General features: G+C 33.9%; 3 protein-coding genes across 3 annotated transcripts; all 3 read right to left on the reverse strand.

The window, feature by feature from the left end:
* Positions 1 to 2092: 2092 nt before the first annotated feature.
* LOC18444155 (uncharacterized) lies at positions 2093 to 4541 on the reverse strand. The gene is made up of 3 exons (XM_006854333.4): positions 4386 to 4541; positions 3995 to 4129; positions 2093 to 2893 (listed from the first exon to the last, which is right to left on the reverse strand). The coding sequence occupies exons 1-3, from the start codon at positions 4437 to 4439 to the stop codon at positions 2804 to 2806; spliced, it is 279 nt and encodes a 92-aa protein (XP_006854395.1). The 5' UTR covers positions 4440 to 4541; the 3' UTR covers positions 2093 to 2803.
* Positions 4542 to 6544: 2003 nt separating this feature from the next.
* On the reverse strand, positions 6545 to 9945 carry LOC148781231 (uncharacterized). Its single transcript, XM_088872948.1, has 4 exons — positions 7879 to 9945; positions 7659 to 7786; positions 7497 to 7572; positions 6545 to 7407 (listed from the first exon to the last, which is right to left on the reverse strand). Exons 1-4 carry the CDS (start codon positions 9608 to 9610, stop codon positions 6641 to 6643), a joined length of 2703 nt encoding a protein of 900 aa, XP_088729074.1. The 5' UTR covers positions 9611 to 9945; the 3' UTR covers positions 6545 to 6640.
* A 10539-nt stretch (positions 9946 to 20484) lies between these two features.
* Positions 20485 to 21250, reverse strand: UNE15 (Late embryogenesis abundant protein (LEA) family protein). Its single transcript, XM_006854332.4, has 3 exons — positions 21164 to 21250; positions 20901 to 21068; positions 20485 to 20802 (listed from the first exon to the last, which is right to left on the reverse strand). Exons 1-3 carry the CDS (start codon positions 21218 to 21220, stop codon positions 20716 to 20718), a joined length of 312 nt encoding a protein of 103 aa, XP_006854394.1. The 5' UTR covers positions 21221 to 21250; the 3' UTR covers positions 20485 to 20715.
* Between the last annotated feature and the right edge of the window lie 765 nt (positions 21251 to 22015).

Here is a 22015-nt window from a genome sequence, read left to right on the forward strand (position 1 = left end):
TATAGGTTAATATCTAGAATATCTTTTGTTGCCGAGGTGATTACTTTTTGGTTATGAAGGCTATTTATTGATTCATGGTCATGATAATTTAGAGGAATAATCTATCAATGGTCAACTTTGCTTTTCTTTTTCATGGATGATCAGTAGTGCTTTATTATTTTTCTCTAACTATTTATTTATTTGTTTGTATAATGATTTTGTTTTGCTCCTTAATTCCCCTCGATTCAAGGTCTCATTGCTCCTCATTCCTGTGCATCATTTTTTTGCTCCTCAATCCTAATTTTTTGTTCATGTATTGCTGGTTTATGGGGTTATTGTGGATTTTTTTCGTTTTGATGAAAAATTTGACAGCTGACTGTTGGTGTATCTGTTGTCTGTGTTCTCAACTTCTTGTTTGGTTGTAACATCTTATTCTAATTTATTTTTTTATTTGTTACAATTTATCTATTATTTGTTGTAACTTCATACTCCTGAAATCTGTTTATTAACCTCTATGAAGTAAAGAGGTAGAAACTAAAAAGTGTTTTACTCATTTCTCATGTTTCCACATGCTGAAATGGATAAAAAATTAACCTGTTTTTTTAAATATGCATCTTAATTCTACATTTTAAAGTTGCCATCTTTTATATATATATATATTTTCATGTTAAAACCCAACTCAAAAGGTTACTAAGTAAATGAGGTTTGGCCATTTGAAAATCGATTTGGCCATATTTTTTTTAAAATAAGCGATTTAGCCACACCTTGCATTTGATAACCAAGTTACTGAGTAAATGAGGTTTTCTCTCTTACTACCTTGACTCACAACCCTTCAAAGAATTGGGAACATCATGCTATAAAAATATATGCTCTCAAACCCAATTCTAAACGGTATTAAAGGGTTTTTCAACATTAAAACAACTTTTTTCAATATCAACATTAAAACAATATAGAAGTATATATTGTTGCATCATCCATAGTTTATTTTTTCTTTTACTATTGTCTTCTATGGCGCATAAAGAAATAGATATAAATATTTGTTGCAAATATTTTAATTTTAACAATGAAATTTTGTTTGTACTTCATTTATTTATTTATTTATTTTGTGTGTTTAATTGTATGCTTAATTACCTTGAGTTGCATTATGCAAAAAGGGATGGATCAATTTGTAACACTTTATTTCGTTTTGGGGTCATTGAAAATGCAAAGAGCACATTGCTTGGGTAAAATATTGAGGCAAAAATGTCTCAAACAAATATTTTTTTAATGAATTTTTATGTTCAGGAAAATTTACAAGCAAATAAGAAGATGAGGAGGGGACATGTGACGTGGCAGTATGGCACAAAAGTGAATGATAAAATAAGAGTTCGATGTAATTTTTGTAACAAGGGAATGGACACCATGATCCCCATCACCACTCTCATTACTACTAGCCATTGTTAGTTGGACTTTGTAACTTCATTAATTGAATTAATGTCAAATTATAAATTGCCTTGCATATCTCCATAGTATTTAAATATTAATTTATATAAAAAAAAATTTCAAATTTTTTTGGTAAGATAAATGCATGTAATATGATAGTATACACTTAATCTAAGTTTTTCTATTTATTTTTATTTATTTTTTTGGAGGTTTTTGACTCATTTTTTTTAAAACAAATCTACTTGACCGGTTAATCGTTCCGGTTCAATTTTACGAACACTGATATATATATATATATTCTTGATTTTTACTTTTAGCAATGCCTATGTTGGAAGCAACATGTTGTCTGATTAGATCACATATTTCAAATGTCTTATAGAGCTCTATTGCTATTTCTCAAGGTAATCCACATTGATGTAATAAAAGTGAAGGGCTCCCACAACAATAGAACGACCCGAATAATTGACTCGTTTACCGATTAGAGTTTCGTGAAATCTTCTCTCTTTGCTTTCAACTATATCTGAAAAAGATTTGTAAATTTTATTGTGATTGTCTCTCATTGATTGTGTGCGGATCCCATTATCAAGAAGTCCATATATAAATATATATATATATATAGAGAGAGAAAGAGAGAGAGAGAGTATTACAGTGCTCAACTTCCATTTGATTAGAACTTTGAAAGAAGGAAAACTTGTAGAAAGGACCATTTCAATCTCATTATGGACCAAATCAAACCTTACAATTGCAAAAGGGCAAAGTCATAGAACTTCAATTGCAGTAAGCTGTTCTCCTTATTATATTCCAAAAACCAGACCTTCTCTTGCCAAGATAAACATGACTTCCCTACTAAGGAGCCTGCTAAAGACTCACATAAACAAAACATAAAACCATAAAGAAATAGGAAACTGTGCCAAGAGATATAGTGACCTTCTACTAAAGAGCAACTTCCTTTGATATAGCAAACCAGGCAAGAGAGAGACTCATCAGAGAGAGAGAGAGAGAGTTCTACTTTAAACACAAACTTGGAGAGAAAGAGTTACTATCCTACCACTAAAGGTAGATACTGGAAAGAGGCGGACACTGAATACAGAGAGAGAAGTTTCTAAACACAAGATATATATATATATATATATAGAGAGAGAGAGAGAAAGAGAGAGAGAGAGAATTAGTAGGAGTACTTTTCTAAACACAAGATGAGAGAATTACTAGGAGTACTTTGCTAAACACAAGATGAGAGAATTACTAGGAGTACTTCTCTAAACACAAGATATAGCTATGGAGATAGATATATATTTAGTTAGACCACTATGCTAAACAGAGGACATAGGGAGAGAGAGAATAAAGAGTGAGTATGAAGAGAGAGTAAAGAGTCACTATATCTCTTGTGATCATCATGGCTTGATCACTTCTTGGGCTGCTGATCTCCCACTCCAAGAGTGCTCTTCACACTGTCCACAGCACCCTGAGCCATGTTCATCATTTGCTCTCCAGTCTGCATCACAGGCACACACATTACATAGCCATCCATTTTATCCACATTTATCGTTGGGATAGCATATACCATTATTATTCTTTATTTTTTATTTTTTAAAATTAACAAAGAGAATTGGGTGATTCTCAGTTCCTCTACGGAACCGGTCGATCCCAGTGGCAATTTCATCCTCCCTAAAAATTAGCGGCATATAAAAAATAGTGATTTTCGTACAGATCTTAAAATTTTAGGTAAAATAGAATGTTCCACTTATATATGAAAATTACAAACAAGATAAGTCAACCGGCTTTTGTTTTTCTAAAATTGCCCCTCGGTCAACCTAATTTCGATTTATTTATTTATTTTTAGTTTTTAGTAGGGCAGTGCCTTAAAGATTGGGGCACTACTATACTAATGAAAAAACTACAAAAAAAGCTTAAAAAAATTAATAATCAAAATTCAAGTTGACCGTGGGGCGATTTAAAAAAAAAAAAAAAAAAGCGGGTTTACTTGTAATTTATCAAAAAGTACCCAATATAGGAAATAGTCTCACCTATTCCTTTTAATTCAATTTCAGAATACCCATAAGTAATACACCCATGAATTACAATAGATATTTAAGTGTGTTCCATAAATGGGCGGAATATTAAATAGTTGATGTGTTAAGAGTGCTTTGGTAAATTCCCTCATGGGCGGAATATTAAATAGTTGATGTGTTAAGAGTGCTTTGGTAAATTCCCTCAGAATCAAGAAAAGTTCTCTTCTTAGAAAATTATCAGTGGATCTATTGCTAATGTTGGGAAAGGCTCATGCATCACCACCCAACATTGGAATATTTCAGTGCTAAATATTGGGAAAGCCCGTGAATTCTTACCAAACATTGAAATGAGCAGGATTCAAATTCATGGATCTCAAAAATTTATAAGAAGTTCTCAATCAGATAAATTCCCTTCCAAAAGTTTTATTAATTTCTTTTTTTGGGTGGTTCAATGAAGATAAGATCCTTTATTTGTGGATTGAGTGAAACTCTAGACATGGCAACCCACCATCCTAATCCTGACCATCTAGCTTAAAGCCCATTCCTCAACAAAAAGATAAGGTCATGATGGAAACGAAATTGACCTGTGCGAAGAAGTTGGAGGTCTCATCCTTGCTCTGTTGTGCAGAGTCTCGGGCAGATTCGGCTGCATCACATGTCTTATCTTTCGCCGCATTTGCGGTGTCCTTTGCAGACTGAATCCACTCGTCAGTCTTGGCCTACAAAACAGAAATTCAAAAAGTGTTAAATGTCGATCATTTTCGGGGCAACCTATACTATAGTCCTAATGACTATGTGAAAACCATAAGCTTCAAGGCTCCACCATCGTCCATTTAGGTGTCAGACAGTGATAGAGCAAGTGGGACGCATTACTTATGTGATGGTCGGTCCCACTCTCCCTCTCGATCATCATCTGTTGCTTTAAATCGACGGTGATGATCCTAAAGATCATGGAATAAAAGAGGCGAGCCAAACCTGAGCATGGCCTCGGGCTTCCCCAGCCTTGTACAATTGCTGAGAGTGGTCCATTTTCCCAGAAAACAAGTTTAAAAGTAAAACAAATGGATTAAAAAAACCAGGGAATTAACAACTAAATGTGCTCAAGTTTTTGTAAACTTCTTTTGGTGCCAAGAGATGAAGTGGAGTGAGGCTTATATAGCTCGCCATGCTTGACACGTGGCTATATCTGGTGGCCCCAAAGTTGAGGATGAGCGGTTCTCTTGTCCTTGTGACTTGGGCCTGGTTTGTTAGCACAAAGAACACGGATTATAAAACGTGATTTATGATCCCTCTTCCATTAACAATAAGGACATTGACCAATATGTCCTTCAATTAAAAAAGTTATTTGAAAGGGTCTTGAATGTTAAATATTTAAGGGACCCGGTTTTTATGATTCCCCCGTTTCATACTATTTTCATGGGAGCTCCCTTGAATACCCATTATTTGTATATCTAAATTTGTAGTGATCCATGATCTACACTATGATGGTCATGAATATAAAAATATAAAATAAGATTTTACAATATTTGTATTAGTATTTTTTCCTATCCATTGGATAGGAATCTTTAGTTGTGGATGTTTATCTTAAAGATGGACGTTTGTGATTGTGCGGGCTAGTGAGTCCCTCAACTCACAAAACACTTTTCATATCTAAGAAAGCCCCCCAAAAAACCAAAAAAAGTTGATATAATGCCATGGGAGCATGCTGTCTATTCACTTTTATTATCTTAATCATACAGGAAGTATTGTAGGACACCACAGGGATATAACCTTAGCAACCCAGTGAGTAATATCAAAAGAGAAGATTTTCATGCGCCCCTAAGCCTCAAAATGTAATGTCCTAATATTGAAGAGAGGCTGTCTAATTTTTGGAGTGTTGGATCTTAGTGTTTAGGAACTAAAAATAAGTTTATGATTTCTATTAAATACTTATATGGAGATTCCAAAATGGATCCTTAAAATAATTATCTTATACCTCATTGCATGAAGAAAATCCTCTCATTTACCTAATGGTGTATATTCAGTGTGCTCGAGCAGGAATGCATATCACTGAAGATTTTTGGGATCTCCAAAATGTTTGAGGTCCGGAGTTTATGATTTGACTTATGATTTTGCCGTTAGAAAATTCGGGATCTGAATTGGTGCGTCCACGATTTCATGCTGATTCTATGAGTGAGAGAGTGAGGGGGAGGGGGAGGGGGAGGGGGACGGCGAGGGGGAGGGGGGGAGAGATTGAGATTCTATCAGCAAGGCAACAAAAATAAAACTTAATGTACCACGCTTGTAGAAAGTACTGGAAATCAATATTAAAAAAATCAACTCGATTTGGCCAAGGTACTTGGGTCCTAGCCGAGGCGAGGTACTCGAGAAGTCCGAATAACCTGTCCATGTCCATCTCATTTTCTTTTTAAAGAAATGATGAAAAATAGTAGTTTATATATATATATATATAAAAGTGCCTTTTTTTTATCAACGAAATAAAGGAAGTCCGAGTAAGTTGTCAGATTCCATCTCATTTTCTTTTTATCAACGAAATAAAGGAAGTCCGAGTAACTTGTCGGAGTCCATCTCATTTTCTTTTTAAAGAAATGATGAAAAATAATGGTTATATATATATACAAGTGCCTTTTTTTATTAACAAAATAAGGGATGGCATGTTGGTTATTGCACCGTGTTAAAAAAAAAGGTATGGCCAGGATTCCATCCCTCATCAGGGTGAAGTTCTATCCAATAGACCATTCCAACATATCTAATATAAGTTTGCAGTAATATTATACTTAAAGCTTGAAAATATTGTGTACAACTAATTCGGCCAAAACTTACCTCGGCCATGGGTTGAGGCCAATGGTTTAAAAACCGGATCGGTGACCCGGATCGGGCTTTTCAAAAACCGATCCGGATCGGCGAATCGGCGATCCGGATCGGCGAATCGGCGGTCCGGATCGGAATCGGGTGAATCGGTCAGAATAAAGCTTCAAAAAAATCCGAAAAAATTATTAAAATTCATTATAAATATTGTTTTTTAGGAATTCAATAAAAAATGAGGGTACTCCATTAAGAATTTTCATGTTTTTAGATGAATATGCGAATATTGATATGTTCTTTCCCTGCATGAACCGCCATTCAACATTTAATTTACATCACACAAAAGGATAAACATAGAATTATCATGGAATAAGTATATCAACATACATGGACTACAATAAAGCATAAAATTAATAACATACGATCTAAAAATAAAATGATAGACGACGTTGTTGTTCTTCTTGGTCACGCTGGTGCCATTGATTGAATTCGTTTGACAATTCATTGATTCGATCTAAAAACGAATCATCGATATTAGCGAGCGTCTGACTATTCCCAAATCCCTGAGTGTTAGTGTTTTGTTGTGTTCCCAGTCCAAAATCCCCGAAGCTTGTCCATCCTTCATGCTCACCTGCACTGTCGTGCTCATCCCTACACTGTTGCTGTTGGGACTCGATATGTGAATAATATGGCTGGGATAGGGTGGCCTCAGAATCATCATCTCTCTCATTTTCTCTTAGACCCCCTTCCCACTCTCCCTCATTAGGTGCAATATCATCGACATATTGTGGATACATTGGCTGGCTGCTTCCTCTTTCATGCCGCTCATCAGTTTCTTCAATATCTTCATCACCGATAGCCTCAAGGAACGCTCTCTTGTGCAACACTGGCTCCTCCTCTTCGACTACCCATCGGTCTGCTGTGTCTGTGACAAATATTGTGTCTAAGTCTATCGGCCCATAGTCTTCAAGCTTCCTTCTTATTTGTCGCTCTCTGAGGTTTAAATTATAATGAACGTAGACTAGTTTATGAAGCTTCTCAGAAGCGAGTCGATTCCTTCTAGTAGTGTGCAACCATTGGAACGTACTCCAGTTGCGCTCACAGCCAGTAGCAGAACATGTTTGGGAGAGCACCTTGATTGCTATCCTCTTTAGGTGAGGTGCATCAGTACCATATATCTCCCACCATTCAGCTGGATTAAAATGTAAAAAGCATTGTAAGGGCAAGAACAATTCATAAGATTAAATATATGAATAAACAAAATATTAGCGAGGGGATAACCTGGATCCATCATAGTTCGAGAATTTCTGGCAAGTCTAGTTCCGAAGGATCCTATAGCATCCCTATACATAGCAAGCTAAAACAAATATATTACGTTTTAGTGCATTATTCCTCACAAATATAACAACTCAATGAAGTTCTTACCCGAACATTAAATAATACCTCTTGTATTGCTGCTACTTGGTTTCGATGGCTTCTCTCCAACCTTGCAATAATGTATCTGACCCCTTCCATAATCTTGTGGGGTTGTTCAGGTGTCAAATAGAAAAATTTTGGGTTGAAGTAGTAACCTAAAAAATATATAGGTAGAAAAATGTCATTTACAATTTCATAAAAAAATGATTTAAACTGAAACATTGTAATGATATAAATATATATTTACCAGCATAATGAATTGGACGTCCGAATTTGGTGTTCCACCTCTTTTCTATAATCTCGATCACTTTGCTAGCAAAATTACACTTCTCCCCAATAGCTGATTTCGCCCTCTCAATACCTTCATAAAGGATACCCATGGTAGCTTTCTTATCAGCATCCACCATTCTTAACACCGTGACCAAAGGGGCAGTGGCCTCTACAACACTGGAACATCGAGACCAGAACAGCCTATTTGAGATTATGTTGTCCACTTTTATACCGGTACTGGACTTCGAGAGGCGGTCATTTAACCACTCTTCACAAGTAAACAATCTCTTTAATGCACCTTCAGATTGTCGAATGGAGTCCACAGCTAAGTAATCGGTCGCAAAGCGGGTTATGGCAGGCCTGATTATCTCTTTTTTCTTAGAGTGTTCTCTAAACAGAAATAATATTTTCGAGTGGTTGTATATAAATCTCGACACCAACCTTGCTTCATCTAGAGTCTCCTTCACAATTTTGATCTCACCGATTTCCTCTAACATAAGATCGATGCTGTGTGCAGCACACGGGGTCCATACTAGATGCTTCCTCTTATCCATCAACTTGCTGCCCGCAGAAACACATGCACGCGCATTGTCCGTAATAAACTGGACTACATGCTTATCCCCCACCTCCTCCACTATCTGATCATACAGTCGTACGTAGAAATTTGCATCCTTCTTCGTCCTTGATACGTCTTTGCTAGACAAAAAAGCTGTACCTTTTGGGGAATAGGCCAAGAAGTTTAAAAACTCCTTTTTGCTAACTTTATTCAACCAACCATCACTCATGAGAGTAATTCCTGTCCTTGGCCAACTCTGTTTATATTCTTCAATCCACTTTTTAACTTCCTCTACCTCTTCGTCTAATATTGGCCCACTGAGCTCATATGCCGTCGGGGGTTTTACCCCGGGCCCGGCTCTCTGGATTGCACTAACCATAGGTGGAAAATATGGGCTATTGGCTGCATCAAAGGGAATCCCTTTATCGTAGAACCATTTACCAACATATCTCCCTAACATGTTTCTTGTACCTTTAACCATGCCTTTTAAGGTCATCTGTTGTGACTTAGGCTTTGAGAGAAATGGGTCTTTACGACCATGACCTGCAATACTGGCACTCCTAGGTAACTTAGAAACAATTTCTTCAACAACTGATTCTTCTTGATACATATTGCCACCAACCTCTCCATACATATTTGAGCTGGGCCCGCCATACATGCTCGAGCTGGACCCGCCATGCATATCTGAACTAGGCCCACCATGCATATCGGAGCTAGGCCCACCATGCATGTCTGAGCTAGACCCACCAGGCATTCTAAACCCACATTCCCTCTGATATTGTTCATATAAACTCAATCTTGTGGCCATGTCCAGCTCATTATTATATTGCTCTTTTAGGTCATAATTATATTGCTCTTCTGTATCATTCCTGCTTGATGGTGTATATAAACTAGCTATCTCCTCATTCATCCTATGTTTGGCAATTTTTTTACCTTTGCTAGCATTAAGAATTGCCACCATCTGTTTTTTTACATTACTAGGGACACTAGTGCATGCAGAAACTTCTCCCTTAACCCCTGCCAAGTGTTGCTTGAACCTATGTACCCCACTACTTATCACTCTTTGACAGTAATTACAAATAATTTTGTCTTTCTTGTTGAGATCAAGTCTGACCCCATGTTGCCATGCAGGGTCTTCTATAGATCTTGACATGATTCAACTGTTTTAAGATGTAAAAAGTTTAAATTAACCTGACAGTTCAAAAAGAAAAATAATCACAATATGTAGTGATAATATGTTGCGGTAGTTCATGTAGTCATATTCGTTGTTATTTGTTATTGCAAAATACCTTTTTTGACAATAATATTTCGTACATATCAATTACAAACATTTAGAATAATACAAAATGCAAGCTCCAAACATGGCTACAACTCAATTATCAAGAACATACATTTTTTGCATTAAAAAATTAATAATAAAAACAATTCTTCAAAGAGCCGGCTAACATCAGTCATTCCAACTTAAAAATCCATGAACAACAAATAAAAAAAATACAGTTTTGTATTGAAAATATAATAACATGCATTTTTTTGCATAAATAATCCATCAACATACAATTTTTTCAACAAAAACTTTAACAATAAAAATTTAAAATATGGTTTAATACCTCATGATAATTAAAACCTTGTCACGATTTTCACATCTTTTTGGAAAATCATCAATTTTCAAAAAATTCGATCATGAAAAAAAAAAAAAAAAAAATTACAGCAAACTCAAACAATAAAAATTAAAAATTAGGTTTAAATGTTTAATACATCATGATAATCAAAACTTTATCACGATTTTCACATCTTTTCGAAAAATCATCATTTTTCAAAAAATTCGATCATGGATAAAAAGAAATAAAAAAAAAAAGTACAGCAAATTTTCAAAAAATTCGATCATGGATTAAAAAAAAAATTAACAAATTTTCAAAAAGTTCGATCATGGATTAAAAAAAAAAATTCATAAATTTTCTAAAAATTCGATCATGGATTACAAAAAATTCGATCATGGATTACATAAAATTCGATCATGGATTACATAAAATTCGATCATGGATTACAAAAAAAAAAAAAAACATAAAAAAACAAAAAATTCGATCGTGGATTACAAGAACAAAAAAAAACAATTCCATCATGGATTACAAAAAATTCAATCATGGGTTACAAAAAAAAAAAAAACACAAAAAATTCGATCAAGGATTACAAGTAAAAAAAACAAACATTTTGATCATGGATTACAAAAAAGTTGATCATGGATTACAGAAAATTCTATCATGGATTACAAAAAATTCGATCATGGATTACATAAAATTCGATCATGGATTACAAAAAAGTCGATCATGGATTACAGAAAATTCTATCATGGATTACAAGAAATTCGTTCATGGATTACATAAAATTCGATCATGCATTACAAAAAAAAAAAACAAAAAAAAACAAAAAATTCGATCGTGGATTACTAAAAAAGAAAAAAACAATTACATCATGGATAACAAAAAATTCAATCATAGATTACAAAAAACTCTATCATGGGTTACATAAAAAACAAAAAACAAAAAATTCGATCATGGATTACAAAAAAAAACAAATATTTCGATCATGGATTACAAAAAATTCTATCATGGGTTACAAAAATAAAAAATAAAAAATAAAATTCGATCATGGATTACAAGAAAAAAAAACAAACATTTTGATCATGGATTACAAAAAATTCGATCATAGATTACAAAAAATTCTATCATGGGCTACAACAAAAAAAAAAAAAAAAAAAAAAAAAAAAAAAAAAAAAATTTGTTCTTCACAGAGTCGTTTTACATAAGCGATTTTAACTCAAAAATTCACCTCCAAGTGAATAAATTACATCCAATTGACTATATTTCTGATAAACAACAATATAAGGAATCAAAAACCTAAATTTTTAACACATTATTTCTAATATATCATGAAAACAAAATCAAAAGGCGGAAAAAAAAAAAAAAAACAGCGGAATTTTTTTCCCCTGACATCTCACTGTTCATATCAAATTTCTTGCTGTAATTGACCAGATTACGTAAAATTAAAAATTTTAAATCATACTAGACACAATAAAGATTAAAAACCCTAATTATTGAACTCATTTTGTTCAAAATATGCCATGAAATAAATCAAATGGCGGAAAAACAAAAAAACCCAAAGTTCTTACCTGTTTTTGTGAACCGAAGCCTTCAATCTCCAAAAAAGTCTGTTTTTCTCAACGATTTTCACAAATTAGTAACAAAATCTTTTGATTCACAGCTTTAAGATCAATATGCCTACAAATTTTGAAAGATTCATGCCCTATTTGGCATGAAATTTCAAAAATGGCGGAAACCCTAAACCCCGAAGTTTTCTTGATCCAAAAACAACCAATTTTTCCACCATTAAATCGTTAAAAAAGCTGAATAAAGCTGTTTACAGCTTGAAAAACAGATCACGTGCCGAAAAAAACAAAAAAAATGATCAAAAAATGACAAATTTGAAAAAAATCCGTGAAGAACACTGTGCAACCCGTGTTCTTCACGGACTCGCCGATTCCGCACAGTGAATCGGCGAGTCACTGTGCGGAATCGTCCGGTTCTCTCTAGAACCGGACGATTCCCGGTTTTTGAACCGATCCGGTCCCTTTTTCGTGAATTCCGAGTCGAACCGGGCGAGTCCGGTTCGACTCGGCAATTTTTAAAACGCTGGTTGAGGCCGAACTTACCTCGGCCATGGGCTGAGGCCAAAGTTTAGAACGTTGCTGGAAATTTACACACGATGATCCGTTTCAATGTTTTTTTTTCCTTTTTTGGTAGATAAGGGGAATACAACACCTATCTATGTTTAAAAATAATTGGTAGTTTAAGAATGGGGTTGAGGTCAAGGTGGTAGCACCACTTGTGACTTAGCTACTGGACTAGGTTTCCATTCTTATCAATGCCTAACCCATAATTAGTGGTCATAAGTGGGAATGGAAACCTAGACCGGTAGCTGAGACTGTATTCCTACCCCATAATTAGTAGTCATCAGTGGGAAACCTAGTCCAGTAGCTGAGGCTCAAGTGGTACTACTACCATGACTTTAATCCCCTTATTAAAACTACCCCATAATTAGTAGTCATCAGTGGGAAACCTAGTCCAGTAGCTGAGGCTCAAGTGGTACTACTACCATGACTTTAATCCCCTTATTACTTCGCAAAATGTTTAGTATATATCATAAACTAATGATGTATTTTACATGGTATGGCGTAACGGGTAATCTTTGTTTATGAAAAACTAACAATGGAGAAGACAGACCCCTACCTGTTTTTTCAAATAAATTAGGAATAAGCTTTTTAAAAGTATTAATAAAGTGATGTTAGTGGTGAGAATGAAAACATTGGTGAGTAGGGTGTGAAGCGCCACCATGACCCAACCCCTTCTCTAAAAAGCAAAAATGTGTTAGGTATATGGCTAATCCTCAAAAAAAAAATGGTTAGGAGACTGCCCTGTGTTGTAGCGTATTTCATGTATCAAGCATGTACTATACATCCCGTGAAGTACAATCTCATATTTTTGCCCCTTACAACTTTATCGATTTATTCTAAAATTTTAGGACTAGGCTAAAGTTAGGTGGTGAGGGTAAATTTTAGGATTAGGCTAAGGTTAGGTGGTGAGGGTGGCGGGTCGCTACAACGTGTGGGTGAGAATTTTTTGGAACGGGTTTGGATCCATTCAGATCTGGATCAGGATCCGATCGAATCCTAACTATTTGGCTTTGGATCTGAATCCAAAATTTTATAAAAAATCTGAATCAGAATCCAAAATTTTATATAGGATCCAAATCTAGATTCGGATTCAGATCCAGATCCAGATTTATTCCATTTGAATTCCATTCGTAATTTATTCCATTTGAATCCTATTTTGGGTCTTAGATGAACAAACTGTTGGCCATCCGTAAATTTTGACTAGTGTTAGGAATCTAATCTTCCCAAAAATATCCAAACCAAAAAAGAAGACCTCAAAAAGTCAAAATTTATCCAAACTTGAGGTATTATCGCCCGGAAGCCTAAATTGTGAAAAAATTTGATAAATAACAAAAATCAACGAGGGAAACCAAAAACGTGTTTGAATTTGATACAAAGCGAAGCAATAACGTGTTTGAATTTGACACGAAACCCTTGCTCCCAATTTTTGCAAAATAAGAAAACTCAATGATAAAAACCATTACATGTTTGAACTCTCTTTCTCTCTCTAGAAAAAAAAAAAAAAACAATTAGAAATGAACTCTCGTTCTCTCTCTAGCAAAATGAGAAAAAAAAAAAAACTCAATTAGAAAAGGCAACGACATGTTTGATATCCATGCAGAGCCCTTTACCTCCACCATCTTCACTCTTGCCCTCTCCCCAATTCAAAAACTGAAAATTTAGTGGAAATCACATGGTTTTCAACTAAAAATATATGTGGGTCTAAATGCTCTCCAAAGCCAATCGAGTTGTAAGAAGAGGACTGAAGCTCAGGGCATGGAGGATAGTGATTTATCCTGAACACTGATTCTTTCTCGCTCTTCTCGTTTCTCAAGAACCCACTAAATGCATTCCTTGGCTCAATTCCCATCTCTTTTGCCAATAAATCCAGAAGCTCACAAGCCAATTTCCTCACTGCTGACACATAATCGTTAACAGCCACACTGCAAAACAAAAAAATTACAGAGATGAGAGTGATGACAGAGAGAGATGGATTTCACTTGAGAGAGATATGAGAGATGGATTTACAGAGAGAAACCCAAACTTTTGATCGAGAGAGAGGCGAGAGAAACTCTAATTTTTTTTATCTAGAGTGACGAGAGAAACCCTAGGTTTTGTTTAAAGCAGTCTTATTAAAAATCAGCTATCCGGATAGGGTATCGCCCAACCTGTTCTGGTGAGAAGAATAATCGGGTCGATCTGTATAGGGTATTATTGGGTATCGCCCACCCGGTGAAAAAATGAGATCCTTTTTTTAGAATTTGATAATGTCATGAAAAACAAAGATCCTTTTTTTAGAATTTGATGATGGCATGAAAAAACAAGATCTGTTTTTAGAATTTAATGATGATGTCATGAATCATTTTGCCTTGCAATTTGCCATTGTCGAACACATCCCAATAACACATTCACGTTAAGGTGCATGCGTTACAAACTTTTTATAACAAAGCTTGGATATGGGATAATTCAATGCACACCATTTGTGGTGCACATCTACTTCTTAAACTCTTTTATAAATAACTCTCTCTCATATGTACAATAATGTATAAATTAAATACTCTATAAATAGATATCTCTATTATAAAAGGACATCTATCAAATGAAATGATCTATAAATTTTTTTTAAATTAATATATTTATTTATTTTTAAGATTTAATATTTTTTAAGATTTAATATTTTTTAAGGTTAATTTTATTTATTTATTTTTTATAATATACAAACATAAAGTGCATATAATTAATCTTTAATTACATATAATTACAAATATAAAATTCCATGTAATAATTTACAAAAATTAACATAATTGTTGTTTATTTATGTTAATAACTTAATAGAATTATGTTAAATTTATATCAATATAATTATTTTTATATACATTAAAATTATTTTTAAATTATATAGAAGTGTTTTCTAATATTTTTAAATTATTTTGATGTAATATTATAATACTATATTATAATTCATAATTATACAAATATCTAGATTATAATAATCCTATATTATAATTAAAACAATACTAATCTTAATTTAACATAAGTTCATACAGGGAAAGAACATGGATGAAAAAAATGAAAGTTAATAATGTAGTACCCCTATTTCTTATTGGATTCTTTGAAAACAACATTTATAATGATTTTTAATAATTTTTGTGTATTTGGTTTTTTGCCGAACCCGATCGATTTTGCCAATTCTTGATCTGAACCGTTGATTCACTGATCTGGATGGGTTTTGGGGTGCCCGATCCAGGGCACCGATCCGTTTTTTAAACCACTGGTTTAAAATGATAGAGAGAGAAAAACAAAGGATCCCCACCATTCATCTTCTATTAACCAATAGTGGGGGTTAGGTTAAAAATTTAAATTACATTCATAAATTATACTATTTAAATACATATGTATAAAATAAAAATATATTATTTTAGAAAAAAGGTTAGATCCCGATCAGGTCCACCTGTAATTTCATTTGGATCTGAATTTTGGATCAAAATCCGAATTTCAAATCCAATTCTAGGATCCATACCTGGATCCAAATAAAATCTAAAATCAAAATTTTAGATTCAGGTCAGGTAAATTCTCAGCCCTACTACCAAAGGGTTATGATAAAGACCTTCCTAGCCGCAGTACCCAAAATAAAAACTTTATTCCAAAATTTCATACACTTCTCCTTATGCCCCCAACCGGGAGTAAAATTTGTAACACGACCACGTAGGTTTTTAAACTCGATATCAGGTGTTGAATTGCTATTTTCGATCTCCCACTCATGTACCAATTTGGATTGGCCAAACAAATTAAAAATCAATTAAAAAAGGAAAAAGTTTATAAATGGTTGCAACTTTATAATGTAGAGCTATAGATGCGTCTCAAAAATTCATCGAAAAAACTAGTTTTAATGTTGAAAAACCTTTTGATTGATCATCTCGACATCGAGATGTATGACCATGAAAAATAAAAAGATTTTAAGTCTCAGAAATAGTGCATTTTACAACATATTATCTATACTGTCCATTTTCAAGATTTTCATATGTTTATAGATTTAGTTGATTTTAACTTTTTTTTAAATTTAAAATTTTATAATTAGATATAAAAATAAATTTTGAGATAATCCTAATAACATTTACATCAAAATTATATACCATGATAAAATTTGAAGGCGCACCTTACCTCAACAGCTAAGGATGCATGCATATGCCAACTGCACCCATTAAAAAAAAAACAATAAAAGATAATATTGATGGGACTCGGTGGGGTTGGGGCTAGCATCGCCGACCCAGTGATCGACAGTTCCTAATGGGATAGGAAGTTTTAAAGCCCGTCTATTTCCATTATACATGTTTCCCACAATTTCAAACTTAAGGCATGGTTAGGACTTAATTCAAAGTTTTAAGCTCACAATTTCTAGGGGCAAGCCTCTTTATGGCCTTCTACGTGGGGTATTTCCTTACCCTTACAGGTACGGCTACCACCGGGCTGGACCGCACCCGGTAAAAGCCTGAAAACTATTTTGGCCTGGCTTGGTAAGGCCCAGCCTTGATCAGCCGAAAAGAACATGTTTGGGGCCCATTAAGAGGCATTTTTATTTTTTAAAAAAAATATTATCTCCCTTCAAACTTTTTTTTGTTTGAAGTAAGAAAAAAAAAAAAAGTGCTAAAATACTTTTTGGGTTTCAAGAGAGATTGAATTTTTAGAGAGAGAAAGACATATGGGTTTAGAGATTGGGTTTCTAGAGAGAAAAAATGGGTTTTTAGATAGAACAAGAGAGATTGAGTTTTTAGAGAGAGAGTGGATTTTAAATTTTCTAAAAAATATGTTAGCAACTATTTTTTTTTTTTGGCTTACTACAACAAAAAAAAGTTTGAAGAGTGAAGATTTATTTAAAAAAACAGAAAAAAGAAAAGAAAAGAGCTTCTAAATGGACATGATTGAAATATTTTCGGACTCCCTAGGCCAGTCCGGCTTGTTGGCAAGTTTTTGGGCTTTACTGGCCTTTTCAGCCCGGCCGGAGCACATAAAAGGCCCAATGGTGGGCCACAATCCCGGCCTGGTCCGAAAGCCCAAAGGCTGGCATGGACCATTGGAAGAGAGTGAGAGACCAAGGCTTTTGCGTTGCTTTTAATTTGTGTGCACGTACACGGCTGGCTAGGACACATTTAGCCTGAGCCCTGGGCCAAATCCTTTTGGATATTCTGAGTTAGTGGCGTTCAATACCTGGAAGACACATGTGAGTCAGGGTGAGCCTAAGGATTGGGTAAAAGTCTTTTGGATCTTGCGAGTCTGATGCGTTAAATATCCCTAGGACAGCGAGAGCCTCTCGTGCCTTTCATTATTGGAGCAAATGGATCTATTGTCAAAGCTAGTTTCAAGTTGCCCTTTTGGGAACCCAGAATAATATAAATCAGATCAATCTGAGTTTTATTTAGAACTTGGAATTCGCAATGATACTACGATTTGTAGAGCTTGGGTTGAGCAGTTTTAGACCCTGGTAGTTCAATTCACAAGGATTATGACCCATAAGAGACATAACAATCTGTAGAAAGGAGAATTCGGTCAGATCCATTAATAATGATTGCTTTCGTACTGTTTCGAACTATCATGTCTGTTTTAAACTCATTCGAACTTTCTGTTTCCAAGGTCCTCTTCCTAGATCTTCAAGAATTTTGAAAATTTCTCAAACAAATGAACAATTGAAGTAAAAAATGATGCTACTGTTCCACCATTTTAGAGTGAAATTCTATTGAAAATATATGATTGTTTGAAATTGATAAAATTAGCCTTCTAAGGCTACCCATTAGGAGGATTTAATTTTGTTACCTCCGACGAGATGTTCTTTAATTTATTCCTAATTTCGGTCAAGTTTCTCTACATCATCTGTTATTTTTTCAAATCCCCATTCGAATGGTACCACGGTTGCTGCTACAAAGATTCGATTCCCATCAAATTAATAGAATGATTTCTGCCATGAGGATTCAATTTCATAGCTTACCCCGAAGCAGCACCATGTCCAACATATATTGCCTTCGGACTGCATATGGTGAAAAGCCGCTCAATTCAGATTTTGCATTGCATTTTCCTTCACCCGTAGATTCCTATTTCATAAACATTTTATTATTCTATGTTGTTTGAAGAAACTTTATTTTTCATAGACAGTTGTTTGATGAAACATAGATAGTTGTTTGATGAAACATATTCAATGCTTTTTTGGATTTTATTTATAATGTAAAGGGAAAAGTTTATATAGAGCCGAGGCTCTAAACAATCAAATTAGAGCCTACCACAAAAAGTTTACTAGAAGAGGTTGTTTTGATGCCCAAATATCCTCAAATTGATCATCCCGACATCAAGATGTATGGACATGAGAAAAACGTGGATTTAAAGTTTTGAAAATAATGTATTTTAATGCATTTTTGGACTGTCAATTTTCAAGATTTTCAATTTTTCATAGATCTTATGATCTACTTTATTTTTGAAGCTTTAAACTTCATAAATAAAGGTGAAATATATTTTTAAGGCTATTACAAAGATTTCCAGTATTGGAATCACATTTCTCGACACTATTTGAAGGTAGGCTCTAATTTGGTTGTTTAGAGCCTAGGCCCTATACAAACTGCACCCCTAATGTAAATCATTGGTGAATTTTACACATTTTCTCCAATATTTGATTTATGGTATTTTTTTAAAATGATTTATTTACATCTGTTTGCTTCTCCATTTTAATTGTGTATTGCATGTATACACATAAAAAATTATTCATTAAAATAACGGTCCAAGACAATTGTTTGATAACATATGCAGTTCTCTAATGTTTTATTTCAGTTTCAATTTGAAGACTTTTGATTTAATATTAAGTTGAATTTTTTAGCTAAGAGTTGTATTTGAAATGACTAATTACATGCTTGCTAACATGTATCTCTAACTTATAATTTTGTACAATTTGTCTATACAGTTATTTTTTGGAGGATAATTGGGTGTTGGTTATAATGTGTAGTTATAGGTAAGAGGTATGCTAGCTTGGACCGCGGTAGGTTTGAATTAAGGGTGTGGTTTGTATAAGGTTGAGGCTCTAAACAATCAAAGTAAGGCGTACCTCCAAGTAATTTCGAAAGATGATTTTTCAGTAGTAGAAATCTTTGTGATGACTTAAATTTTCATTTTCATATCTAATTATAAATTTAAAGCTTCAAAAACAGTGTAAATTAGGCTGATCTATAACTCTTGACAATATTAAAAATTGAAGGCCCAGATAATATATTACAGGAAATCCATTTTTTTTTCTTGTCTATACATCTCGAGGTTGAGATAATTGATTTGAAGGTTTTCCGACATTGGAAAAACCTCTTCTAATAAATCGTTTTTAAGTGCACTATATAAACTTTTTCCTTGATTTAATGTTTTTTTTCTTCGTTTGATAATTGTGTTTGATAAAACGTACACATTATGTTCTCCATTATTTTTCCCCATTTTTGTTGAAGTATAACAATGAGGTATGCTGGATGTAAATATAGCAAATGGGATGTTGGCATTGGCAAGATTTTAGAGCACTTTTTTGCTTCTTTGATTGTTGCATGAATATGACCAGGTAATTACTTCTTAAATAAAATAGCCAACATAATTATTTGATAGTAGATGCTCTTTTGTTGTTCTTTTGTAGAAATATAGTTACATTCTTTTAGGTGAATATTAATCGAAGTGGTCCTAGACCCAGACTAAGAGCTAAATGCATGAGATTTACTTTCTATAGCTTTTTTTATTGAGTTTCTATGTTGAAAACAAATTATATCTACTAGCTGTTTTCCTAATGGTTTTGTTTTTTCTATAATTGCCTAACATAACTAATTTAGGCTTTGGAACCACCAAAAAAATGGATTCTCTCTCTCTCATTCTCTTTTAGCACAATAAGGTCATAATTATTCTTGTACTTTAGATTTTCAAATATAGTGATTGCAAACTTATGTTATTAAAATGTCCCTCTAAAATCTTTAAAAAAAAAAAAGTTGTTTTGATGTTGCTAATCGATTATCTTGAAATCAAGATGTATAGTTATCAAGAAAAAAGAGATTTTAAGTCCTAAGGATAATACATCTTGCAATATCAGGACGGTCTATTTTTCAGATTTTCAATGTGTTTATAAATCTGCTTGATTTAAATCAGTTTTTGAATTTAAAATTTTATAATTAGAGACTAGAAGAGAATTTCCCAACTGCCTATGAATTTTTCACACCAAAATTGCATCTCATGATAAAATTGGGAAGAACACTTTAATTTGATTTGATTGTTTAAGAATACAGCCATACCACACCCATGTCAATAAACTTATTTTCTTGGTCTTGACTCAAAATTCTTGGCCTTTATATTGAAGTCTTTTCTTCAAACAAAGCAGGAAAACATATGACAAAGGGTTTTCCATGCTCACATCCTCCTCTAACGAAGCGGACGCCAAGGAGACAAACAACAAAATAGGAAACAAAAAAACCAAAGAAAAAAAAAACAAGACAATGCAATCTCAACAAATAATCTCAAAAATCCAAATAAAACCACGAGGCCACACATGGACGGCATCAATTGGGTCTGTTGTCGTTCATGCCAAGTGTGTTCTTCACAGTGTCCACTGCTCCTTGAGCCATGTTCTTCACCTGCTCCCCAGTCTGAAGAAAAAGGAAAAAGATAAAGAAAAAGATAAAGACGAATTTGGGGAAAGGCAAACATGAAAGACTTTTATGAGTGACAATTTTGAGAGAGAGACCTGTTGGAGAAAACCAGCAGCCTCTTCCTTGCTCTCTTGTGCAGAGCAACGAGCGGATTGCGAATTGCTGGACATGCTATCCTTCGCCGATTGCGCCGCATCACTCGCCTTATCCTTCACCGTCTGAGCTGTGTCTTTCGCCTTGTTCACCATCTCATCTTTCTTCACCTGAACACCACTCCACACATCAAAATTTTCAAGTAGAGGTCTACACTATCAAAAACCAACATAAAATTCTCCAAAATACTAGAGAGAGAGAGTACCTGAGCATGGCCCTTAGCTTCACCAGCCTTGTACCTAATATCCTGAGAGCGATCCATTCTTCCGTTTTAATCTTTTTCTCTTCTTGTTACAGTTGATATGTTAGTTTTGCTTGAAAATGGAGCTTTATATAGGCTACGGCTTTCCATCAGATGAGCAACAAGTGTACAAAATTTTACGTAGAGGAAACTTACAGTTGTCAAGCATTGCATAGGTCTTGTTGTTCAGTCATTTTGACTAGGCCTCAGGAGTGAACGCTTCTGAAGCATCGAAATCAAAGAAAGAAACACGTTTTATTAAAAGAGAAGTATTACTATATTAAAAGAGAAATATTACTATATATTAAAAGAGAAATATTACTATATATTAAAAGAGAAAGAAACACGTTTTATTTGTATGTTACGTGTCGCACTCTATTTTTTTTCTCATTCTAAAAACGATTCAACTACTATCTCACTATTCAAAAATATCGAAGTCAAACGTTCTCACCTTCTTAAATTTCTCAAACAATTTCTCTCCCTAAATAAATGGGGAAAGCTCTTTACGATCTCTTTCCTTAAATAAATGAGAAAGCTTTCTATGTTCTCCCTATAGAAGTTCTATCCAACCATCTATTTTTTAATGGAGTATTAAGATTGCTCCAATCATAATGTCATGTCTTTATATTATTTTATTTTTAATTTTTTTTCTATAAACTATTTTGATATCAAATTTTGGACGTCCATTCCTCTATTAAACTCGCACTAATGAAAAATATAAAAAATATATTTTCAATAAAATAAAATGACCAAAATACCTCTAAAAATCTCAAGGGGTATTTTGGTCATTATATTTTATCAAAAAATTATTGTTAA

Source organism: Amborella trichopoda, chromosome 7 (genome assembly GCF_054954075.1).
Source record: "Amborella trichopoda isolate Santa Cruz 75 chromosome 7, AtrichopodaSantaCruz75HAP2 v2.0, whole genome shotgun sequence".
In the NCBI taxonomy this organism is placed as follows: Eukaryota; Viridiplantae; Streptophyta; class Magnoliopsida; order Amborellales; family Amborellaceae; genus Amborella; species Amborella trichopoda.

What these genes read in the sequence shown, in the direction of transcription:
- LOC148781231 (XM_088872948.1), bottom strand. Translation starts at nt 9,610, where the DNA reads ATGTCAAGATCTATAGAAGACCCTGCATGGCAACATGGGGTCAGACTT. An exon ending in AAGTAGCAGCAATACAAGAG is followed by an intron (nt 7,573 to 7,658) that starts GTATTATTTAAT and finishes TATTTGTTTTAG; the next exon opens with CTTGCTATGTATAGGGATGC. An exon ending in TCGAACTATGATGGATCCAG is followed by an intron (nt 7,408 to 7,496) that starts GTTATCCCCTCG and finishes ATTTTAATCCAG; the next exon opens with CTGAATGGTGGGAGATATAT.
- UNE15 (XM_006854332.4), bottom strand. Translation starts at nt 21,220, where the DNA reads ATGGATCGCTCTCAGGATATTAGGTACAAGGCTGGTGAAGCTAAGGGC. An exon ending in AAGCTAAGGGCCATGCTCAG is followed by an intron (nt 21,069 to 21,163) that starts GTACTCTCTCTC and finishes AGTGGTGTTCAG; the next exon opens with GTGAAGAAAGATGAGATGGT. An exon ending in CTGCTGGTTTTCTCCAACAG is followed by an intron (nt 20,803 to 20,900) that starts GTCTCTCTCTCA and finishes CTTTTTCTTCAG; the next exon opens with ACTGGGGAGCAGGTGAAGAA.
- LOC18444155 (XM_006854333.4), bottom strand. Translation starts at nt 4,439, where the DNA reads ATGGACCACTCTCAGCAATTGTACAAGGCTGGGGAAGCCCGAGGCCAT. An exon ending in AAGCCCGAGGCCATGCTCAG is followed by an intron (nt 4,130 to 4,385) that starts GTTTGGCTCGCC and finishes TCTGTTTTGTAG; the next exon opens with GCCAAGACTGACGAGTGGAT. An exon ending in CCTCCAACTTCTTCGCACAG is followed by an intron (nt 2,894 to 3,994) that starts GTCAATTTCGTT and finishes CCTGTGATGCAG; the next exon opens with ACTGGAGAGCAAATGATGAA.